The sequence below is a fragment of the Leopardus geoffroyi genome, chromosome E2, assembly GCF_018350155.1.
Source record: "Leopardus geoffroyi isolate Oge1 chromosome E2, O.geoffroyi_Oge1_pat1.0, whole genome shotgun sequence".
Lineage (NCBI taxonomy): Eukaryota > Metazoa > Chordata > Mammalia > Carnivora > Felidae > Leopardus > Leopardus geoffroyi.
The window spans coordinates 11,961,360-11,971,936 of record NC_059335.1 but is presented as its reverse complement, the minus strand read 5'-3'; the positions used below and the strand labels follow the sequence as shown (position 1 = coordinate 11,971,936).

Genomic DNA, 10,577 nt, shown 5'->3' with positions numbered 1-10,577 from the left:
GATGGTGGCTACAAACCCGTTCGTTACACAGTCCAGGGAGCTCCTGGCGAGTCCTTCAAGAATCTGATATGTTGATATGGTCTTGTAGTTCATTCTAGTAAAACAGCAAGAGTCCTTTTGTTTTTTAAATGGAGGTCTTTCCCTGCCTGTGAGACTTTAAGGATCGTACCCTCCCCCTCCTGATGTGTTTTGGCCTTCATCTTCTGGCCATTTTTCTCTCTCAGCTCCAGCCACGCTGGCCTTTCCATCTTCACCAGCAGCTCTAGCAGGCTCCCACCCCAGGACTTTTGCATATGCTGTTCATGCTGGCTGGCAGGCTCTTCCTTTGCCGAGTCCACTGGATTCTTGCCATCTGGTCTTTAGGCAGATGTCACCTCCTCAAGAAGCATCCCCCCACCAACCATTGTAAGCTTACAAACCCTTCACTCCCCCACGCACTCCCTGCCTCCCTTCTCATCATTTGTCTCTAGAAAATGCTGGAATCCAGCGCCAGCAGGTCCAGGGGTTCCCGAAGGATGAACGGCGTTGGCGAAAAAGTGAAAATAAAACAAGACTAAAATAAAAAACATAAAAACAAAAAATAAAAATGGACACAGACAACAACAGTGTGTTGAACTGGCCGACTGATTGTAGCAAACGTGGCATTATATTTGCTAGTGATCTCCTTGTAGCATACGTCATCTACGTTTTCTGGCATTACCCAATTCTCAAATTGTTCCTTTGGGTCACCACCCAATAAGGAATACCATGATTGTTTTCTCATAACGTCCCTCCTGCCCTTTGCTTATTGATTAATTTCTTTCATTGTTTTTATTATGTATCTATGCTTAAAGTATTTGCTTTGCTGTTTTCATGAAAGGCCATGTATCTCTCAACACCTCAAGTGGAACAGTTACAGGGACGTGACCTCTTGGTTGTTTCCCTGAACCATTCGTGGTTTTGAAGAACAAAAGTGTCTGCCTGGGTCCGAGGTGCCAGGAGGGGGCCAAGAGGGCCTTAGAAACCCACGCCTTATACATTCTCAGAGAGACAATGCACCTAGGAACCAATGAACCATTCTGTCCCTTAACCGACTAGGTTCAATCATCATCTGGAATGCCTCCTGGGGGCCAGGTGGGCCCAGGGGTTAGAGTGACCTGAGTCCAAAGATACACTCCTTAGTTACCGGAGTGGGGCTTTCAGATCCGTGGGTCTCTCCTTTACAGGCCCTCTTTGCTGGCAAATGCATGAGGCTATCCTTCCTGTAAGTAGAGAAGTCTCCATAGGGGGTGGCAAGGGCTAACCGTAAGGCCGCACAATTTCTTGGAGCCTTATCTTCTTCCCTAATGGTTCTTTTCCCAGGGGGCCTGCCGAGGGCAATTCCCCAACAGACAATACCCCAGGTACTTTAATAAGGCCAAATTACCTAAAAGCGGGAGGACAAGAAGCTTCACTGTCGGGCCACCCTGCAGTCACCAATCCGTCCACAGCCCGGGCCTTGCCACTCAGGCTGGGATAGCTCGGCTTCCAGCAAGAGAATTTTATATATATATATATATATATATATATATATATATATATATTCATATATATTTTTATATATGTATATGAATATATTTTTTTCATATATATGAATATATTTTTTCATATATATGAATATATTTTTTTCATATATGTGAATATATTTTTCATATATACACACACACACACACACACACACATATATATACATATATATATATATATATATGGTACGTATTTATTTCGTCGGTTATCTGCTTTCACCACTAGCCTGTCAACTCCATAAGGAAAAGGATTTGTATCTACTTTGATTAGTGCCATAGCCCCAGCATCCTAAGGTACCTGCAATATAATAGATGCTCAATAAATATTTATTTTGAATAAATAAAAGCTCCTGGCCCTTTGTTAAATGCCTTAACATCTCATTAACTGCCTGTGGAAAACAGTGATGTTTATTCCCACCCCACCAGGAAGGAAGCTGATAGTTGGAGCCCTGCTGCGTGAAAATGTGGCATTTAAAATGTTTTTTTTCATTATTAGTATTGTTGTCAAAGTACTCCTGTAGTTTTCTTCACATAACTTCTAACCTTTAACAAATTATTGCTATTTGAAATGTAATTTCTACCCCGCCCCCCGCTTAAATTCCTTATAATTGGTTATTGTGGTTGATTTTTTTTAAGACTTATGTTGGGGGCACCAGCATATTACTTAAATAAACAAACTTTGGGGGCGCCTGAGAGGCTCTGTTAAGGGTCTGACTCTTGATTTCAACTCAGGTCCTGATTTCATGGTTCATGAGACGGAGGCCCATGTGAGCTCATGTGGAGCCTGCTTGGGATTCTCTCTGCCCCTCCCCTGTGCTCGCTCGCTCGCTCTCTCTCAAACATTTAAAATAAAAATAAAAACTGTTAAAAAAAATAAAAATAAATACTTATTTTGGATCTGGTTAGCCCACTGAAACGTCAGGAATTCTTACAGTATTTCATTTGATCCTCTTGGCTTTTCCGGTGAGACAATCAGCTATAGATAATTAGTTCATCTCTTCCTTACTTCCTTAAAAGTATTTAAAATATTCGTTTCAGCGTTTATTTATTATTGAGAGACAGAGAAAGAGCATGAGCATGGGAGGGGCAGAGAAAGGGGGAGACACAGACTCCGAAGCAGGCTCCAGGCTCTGAGCTGTCAGCACCGAGCCCGATGTGGGGCTCGAACTCACCAACTGCGAGACCATGACCTGAGCCGAAGTTGGATGCCTAACCGACTGAGCCACCCAGGCGCCCCACTTTAACTACATTGCAGACACAAAAGCAGAGAGACTAGCTAAATGGCACCCCCCATTGGCCTGTCATGCTACTTAATTTTCCACTCAATCTTTTCTCATGTATAGCCCCACTTGTACTTTCCACTCTCCTCCTCCCCCAGGGGTTTTGAAGCAAATCCTACACATTATTTCATCCGTAAGTGTTCCAGTGTGTGTCCAAAAGATCCGGACTGGTGTTAAAAGCAAAACTTGCGTACAAAATAGAGACGAGTTGGGGCGCCTGGGTGGCGCAGTCGGTTAAGCGTCCGACTTCAGCCAGGTCACGATCTCGCGGTCCGGGAGTTCGAGCCCCGCGTCGGGCTCTGGGCTGACGGCTCAGAGCCTGGAGCCTGTTTCCGATTCTGTGTCTCCCTCTCTCTCTGCCCCTCCCCCGTTCATGCTCTGTCTCTCTCTGTCCCAAAAATAAATAAACGTTGAAAAAAAAAAATTCAAAATAGAGACGAGTCACAACCATTGGGTACAGAGAATGCAAAGTTACCATTATTAGCAGGTATCATTACAAACCACAAGACCCACGAGAATTAACGAAAAGAAATTAACCTCAGGCACAGGCTACAAAGGCATCAAATATGAAAGAATAAACATTTACGCACCATTCTGTGCCAGGCACTGCCATAAGGTCCTTATACATGTTTCTCACTTAGTCCTCATGGCAATTCTTACCAGGTTGGACTGTTATTTCCATTTCACAGAAGATGAAATTGAGGCCCAGAAATGTTAAGTGACTCACCCTGGATTGTGTTGTAAGGGCAGAGCTGGGATTGAGTCCAAGAAGTCTAATGCTAGAGTTCATGCTCTTAACTTTCACATTATATCGCCCTTGACCTACATATCAACATCTTTCCTCTACACGAGCAATACTAAGTTTGCAAACAAGACAGAAAAGCTTATATTTATTCATCATACAAGCGAAACATAGGAAGCATAAGAAATCTTTAAAACCCTAATGACAGACGTGAAAGACACAGAACTGCCATGCTCCTGGCTGTGCTGTAAAGATGTCACACGTTGCGGGGGCGCCTGGGTGGCTCAGTCGGTTGAGCATCCGACTTCAGCTCAGGTCATTGATCTCTTGGCTCTTGAGTTTGAGCCCCGCGTCAGGCTCTGTGCCGACAGCTCAGAGCTTGGAGCCTGCTTCGGATTCTGTGTCTCCCTCTCTCTCTGCCCTTCCCTTGCTTGTGCTCTCTCTCTCTCAAAAATAAACATTAAGATTTTTTTTAAAGATGTCAAATCTTGCATTATGATGTACAGATTCAGTACAAATATGACAATCATAATGGGATGCTTTGACATTTAGCTTATCTCCCTTTTTTTCTGTATTTTTTTCAGTATTTTTTTTTACCTTAAGATATTCAGACATTAAAGCATTAGTGATATGTAATTTAAAACTGACTTTGTTTTTTGTTTGGTCTTTTTTTTTTTTTCTTCTTCTTCTTCTTTCATAATGAACAAGGTGGCAAGTTTTACTTCCAGGAGCTCCCGAATCCTGATGACCTAACCTGAATGTTACGGGGACTTCAGAATGGCTACTACCGAGGAACGGGAACTCGTTCTAGGAAGATGCCCTTCAAACTCAGAGGTTTCTCTACCAACTACTTGGGGATTGGCTGCGACCCAAGTTTCATATTGAGGGTTCTGTTGGCCAGGATCTGGGTGTGGCCTTAGCATCTACTGAGGAACAAGGAGGTCATGAATGCACTTGCTCTAAATGCTGGAAGATAAAGCTATGAGTCACTAGAGGGGGAATATGACCCATACCTGGGATCCTGGGGGTGGGGGGATGTAGGGGTGGGGGGTTCTTGGAAGCAGGGGGTGGGAAGAGACAGTCTTTTTCCTTTGCTCAATCCTCGTCTCGAACTCTAGACATTGGAGGGACCCAGAGCTTCGTGATCAGCCCCTACTCTTCTCTGTCTTTACCCACTTTCTTTGCAATCTGTAGGGGAATGGGTTAACTCAACAGGCCTGGAGTGTTCAAACCCAAGAAAGGCCTATTTCCACGACTGGGTCTCGGGTGGCTTCTAGGAACTGAGCTCTTGCAGTGTTCTGATGAAAGGGTGTTTGCAGGCAGGCTTGTGGCCTTGGACCACGCTGTACCAGCTTGTCCGGATGGTTTATACAAACAACGTGATCTGTAGTGAACACCTGCCTTCCTTCTGGGGATCTGGAGCTGCCCATGTGATTGACCCCCTATAAAAACCCTGGACCCTCAGGTTCAGGGCAAGCCCCCCCACCCCCACCCCGGCTGGCAACACTTCACAAGTATCGTCACACATCGTTGCTGGGGGAATTCCCATGTGACTCTACTGAGACAGGACACGTGGAAGCTTGTGCCTGGTGTCTCCCATGCTTCATGCTTCACTCCCGGAACCTTTTCTTTTCCCTTTGCTGATTTTATTCTCTATCTTTTTGCTGCACTAAACCGTAACCATGAGTGTAACAACTTCTGGGTCTAGCAAATCGTTGAGCCTGAGTGCGGTCTTGGAGACCCCCGACACAAGACCTACATTCCCGTAACTTTAAACCCCACTAACAACTCCCACGTGTGTATCTCCAGCCCTGCTTTATCTAGACTCTTACGAACAATTGCCTGTTTCATTCTCCAGTTGATTTCTGACATGTCTAAAGCAAACTCTTGATTTTCCTTCATATCCTCCCTCACTGTTGCCTCAGAGAGTGGCCTGCCAGTGACCCAGGTGCTTTGGCCAGAAACCTGGGAGTCAGCCTTGACTCCTCACTCTGTCTTCATCAAATCGGATTCTCCCCACCCTCACCCCCCAAATTCTTGAGATTCTAAGCATCTCGTGCCTGCTCTCTCCCTTCGTTCTGCTTTTTTTTTTTTTTTTTTTTTTTCCTGTCATCATCTCTTAATAGCTCCTTGTGTCTTATCCTCTACCATGATTTGAAAAGACACAGTCCACCCTGCCTCCGGGGTGGGGAAATGCCCCTGGTGGGGGGGTGGGGGGATGCTGTGTCTATCACTGGTGTTTGCCCATCTCCATGATAGAGCTATGGCAGCCCCAGATTCTGAGTCTCAAACCTTGGCCCTCTAATTCTGGGTCACTTCCTCGCTGTTTTTATTGCTTGTAAAGAAACATGAGTCAAAGCCCAAGATTTGGTGGGAGCTAGGGTCCAGTGCTTGAACAACACATTAAAACAGAATGTCACTAAATGTCATTAAATGTCATTAAAACAGAAAGTCAGTTAAGCGTCCGACTTCGGCTCAGGTCATGATCTCACAGTTAATGAGTTTGAGCCCCACTTCTGGCTCTGTGCTGACAGCTTAGAGCCTGGAGCCTGCTTTGGATTCTCATTCTCTCTCTCTCTCTCTCTCTCTCTCTCTCTCTGCCCCTTCCCTGCTCATACTCTGTCTCTCTTTGTCTCAAAAATAAACATTAAAAAAAATTTTTTTTTAAATGTCACAAGGCCTACGAAGACAACGGCTGGAATAAAACAAGCACCCAATCAATTTCATTAATATGTGATTGAGCGTGATTTCTCTAGGATTTCTGGAGAAGGGAAATCTCCCTCCATTGGACTGAGGGGTTGATTTGGCCGTAGATGTTGCGTTCTGGATTCACAAGCACCTGTTACACAAAGAGAAAAGATGAGTTCCATTTTCTATGTAGGCCTTCCTGGTCTACTTGCTGTATTTAGTACAAGGCCCAGATGCTCGGGCATTGTGCTCCGTCCTGGGAAATTCCAATGAACTTCCTCCTATCTGACTGCCCTTCAATCACAGCAGCCCCTCTGTGTTTCTGCAATGGCCCCTATAGTTCCCTACCTTGGAGGAGAGACTCTAAAATCATCCCCACGTCCCAGCATTCATGCCCTTATGTTACCCCCTTTCTTTGAGGGCAAGACCTGTGACTTGGACCTGACCAAAAGAATATGGCAGAATGACAGGATGTGCACGATTGCATGTACGTGGTTTCTGTTTTATAAGATCTGGTATATGAGATTCTGTTATAGCAGACTTCTGTCTTGGCTTTAAAACAGTAAGAGGCAATGTTGTGAGCTGCCTATGGAGGGGGCCACATAGCAGAGGACTTAGGGCAGCCTGCAGCTGACAGCCAGTAAGAAACTGGGGTCCTCGTTCGACAGCCTGCAAGGGACTAAGGGCTGAGCTTGGAAGTGGATCCTGCTCCAGTCAAGCCTCAAATGGGACCTGAGCCTTGGCCACACCATGATGACAGCATTGCAGAAGACCCGTCTAAGCAGTGCTTAGACACAAACTTTGCGATAATGGCATATGCTGTTAAGTGTGTTGTCATTTGTCATGCAGCAACAGATTACTAATACACTCCACTCCAGATCCTTTGAATGGATTGCTCCTTCTCATCCCTCCAGAATACAGCAGACATTGAGTTGACTGACCTGACACTCTTCCTCATATCTCATCCCTTGCCTGCTTCTATTGACAAGAACGGGGAAGCATCACACCTCATTCTGTCAGCCTTCCTGGCAACAAGAAATGCCATGTGACACAATTCTGGTCCAGGAGATATGAGTAATTTCACTGGCTGGCACTTCTAGGAAGAGCTTTTGCTCTACTGATAGAAAGAAGCAAATGTGGCTTTCCTTCTCTGGACGAAGGGGACCTAAAAGTCCACGTGTGCCAGTTCATACCTGACTGGAGAGCTCACAAACCTAAATACAATCCATACAATGGCCTGAGCCAGTCTGATGCTCCTCTGTAGAATGTGAACCTAGAAACTCTTAAATAGTAATAGACGATGTTGTTACATGCAATCTGAAGTTATAGAGGTGTGGTGACTGGGAGGCTTGCATAGGAATTCAGTCTGGACTGAGAACAATGGAACAGATTCATTGCTCAACAAATATGAGCAACCACATAAGAGAAAAGCTTCCTGACAACGTTCCAGTCCTCATAGGCCCACCAGTAATTTCTGAAATTGGGTTATCTGAGATTCCCCCAGTGTTCTCTCAATTACTTTCAGGGCGTTTGTCTTTCTTATTAAAAGCCCTGATGGGGCCACCTGGCTGGCTTAGTTGATAGAGCATGCGACCCTTGATCTCAGGGTCGTGAGTTCAAGCCCCACATTGGGTGTGGATCCTACTTAAAAAAAATGTTTAAAATCCCTATGATATCTAAGACATTCACATCCTGTGAGAATAGTTCATCTGTAAATTACACTAAAGCCTGCCGCCCTCCAATCTATCCTCCATAGTAACTGGCCTGCCCTCTAGAGTAACAAGGAATACATTTGTCCCTTTAGTGCAAGACAGCTCTTCGGACACTAAAATACTGGAATTCTGTGGCCCTAAAGTTTCTCTTTTCCAAATCTGTTCTGGCCTCCCGCTTTTGCTTCCTGAAATCTGATTGGTCACTGACTCCTTCAGAGGATACTGTCTAAAATCCATCCCTGGACATGGAGTAATCTGGCTAGCCCTGAACATGGATGCTATTGCTTGAATCCTCTGAAATAATCTCACTAGTCCTTAGAACCAGGAAGCAATCACCTGAGTTATCGGAATTTCCAATGGGAAGGTCTGCTTCCCATCTGCCTGGATGAGCTAATAGTTTTCTTCCTTTTGGGTGATAAAACTGATTATTATTATTTATTTATTTTTTTTTTTTTGGACACCAGGAAACTCAAAGACAAATGATAAATACAGGAACAGGTACTACATAGGTCCAGCATATTTACCTTCTTATCCATACCTTGATTTCCTGCCTATTTTTAGAAGCATTTTCCTAATTGTGATTCCTATTTCTAATTTAGCACCATTTTATGGTGTGATATATAAGCTTGCTGTGAATTGCCTCAAATCTCTCATGGGAGAAATGTAGAGAGGTGAGTATCATGAACAAAAAGAAAAGATTGGAAAGAAAAGAAAACAAATTAAAGGAGATAGATGGTTATCATTGTACTGAAAGGGATGGGAAAGGAATGAATGGAATGGAGACAAATGCAATGGAGTGGAAAGGGATGGGATGGGATGGGATGGGATGGGATGGGATGGGACGGGATGGGATGGGACAGAATGGAATGGGTGGGGTGGAAGTGAATGGAGTGGAGTAGCGTGGGGTGGGGTGGGGTGGGGTGGGGTGGGATGGGACGGGATGGGATGGAATGGAATGGGTGGGGTGGAATTGAATGGAGTGGAGTAGAGTGGGGTGGAGTGGGGTGAGATGGGATGGGATGGGATGGAATGGGTGGGGTGGAACTGATGGAGTGGAGTAGAGTGGGGTGGGGTGGGGTGGGGTGGGATGAGATGGGATGAGATGGGATGGGATGGGATGGAATAGAATGGAATGGAATGGGTGGGGTGGAATTGAATGGAGTGGAGTGGGGTGGAGTGGGGTGAGATGGGATGGGATGGGATGGAATGGGTGGGGTGGAACTGAATGGAGTGGAGTAGAGTGGGGTGGGGTGGGGTGGGGTGGGGTGGGATGAGATGGGATGGGATGGGATGGAATGGAATGGAATGGAATGGGTGGGGTGGAATTGAATGGAGTGGAGTGGGGTGGGGTGAGGTGGGGTGGGGTGGGGTGGGGTGGGGTGGGATGGGATGGGATGGGATGGAATGGGTGGGGTGGAGTAGAAGTGAATGGAATGCAGTGGAGTAGGGTGGGGTGGGATGGGATGGGATGGGATAGAATGGAATGGGTGGGGTGGGATGGGATGGGATGGGATGGAATGGCAGGGGTGGAGTAGAAGTGAATGGAATGGAGTGGAGTGGGGTGGGGTGGGATGGGTGGGGTGGAGTAGAATTGAATGGAGTGGAGTGGAGTGGGGTGGGGTGGGGCAGGGTGGGGTGGAGCAGAAGTGAATGGAATGGAATGGAGTGGGGTGGGATGGGATGGAATGGAATGGGTGGAGTGGAATTGAATGGAGTGGAGTGGGGTGGGGTGGGGTGGGATGGGATGGAAGGGGTGGGGTGACGTAGAAGTGAATGGAATGGAGTGGGGTGGGATGGGACGAAATGGAATGGGTGGAGTGGAATTGAATGGAGTGGAGTAGAGTGGGGTGGGATGGGATGGGATGGAATGGAATGGGTGGGGTGGAATTGAATGGAGTGGAGTAGAGTGGGGGGGCTGGGGTGGGGTGGGGTGGGATGGGATGGGATGGAATGGGTGGGGTGGAATTGAATGGAGTGGAGTAGAGTGGGATGGAGTGGGGTGGGATGGGATGGAATGGGTGGGGTGGAGTAGAAGCGAATGGAATGCAGTGGAGTAGGGTGGGGTGGGATGGGATGGGATGGGATGGGACGGGATGGGACAGAATGGAATGGGTGGGGTGGAACTGAATGGAGTGGAGTAGAGTGGGGTGGGGTGGGGTGGGGTGGGGTGGGATGAGATGGGATGGGATGGAATGGAATGGAATGGGTGGGGTGGAATTGAATGGAGTGGAGTGGAGTGGGGTGGGGTGAGGTGGGGTGGGGTGGGGTGGGGCGGGATGGGACGGGATGGGATAGGTGGGGTGGAATTGAATGGAGTGGAGTAGAGTGGGGGGGCTGGGGTGGGGTGGGGTGGGATGGGATGGGATGGAATGGGTGGGGTGGAATTGAATGGAGTGGAGTAGAGTGGGGTGGAGTGGGGTGGGATGGGATGGAATGGGTGGGGTGGAGTAGAAGTGAATGGAATGCAGTGGAGTAGGGTGGAGTGGGATGGGATGGGATGGGATGGGACGGGATGGGACAGAATGGAATGGGTGGGGTGGAACTGAATGGAGTGGAGTAGAGTGGGGTGGGGTGGGGTGGGGTGGGGTGGGGTGGGATGAGATGGGATGGG

General features: G+C 47.0%; 1 protein-coding gene across 3 annotated transcripts in view; it reads right to left on the bottom strand.

The window, feature by feature from the left end:
• Positions 1-6,298: 6,298 nt before the first annotated feature.
• The window catches only part of CEACAM20 (CEA cell adhesion molecule 20), a 73,279-nt gene continuing 69,000 nt past the window's right edge, over positions 6,299-10,577 (bottom strand). For all 3 annotated transcript variants that reach the window (XM_045442025.1, XM_045442023.1, XM_045442026.1), the window contains one exon: positions 6,299-6,405. In XM_045442025.1, the coding sequence (XP_045297981.1) occupies positions 6,319-6,405 (87 nt within the window). In that variant the 3' untranslated portion in view covers positions 6,299-6,318. The remainder of the gene's footprint in view (positions 6,406-10,577) is intronic.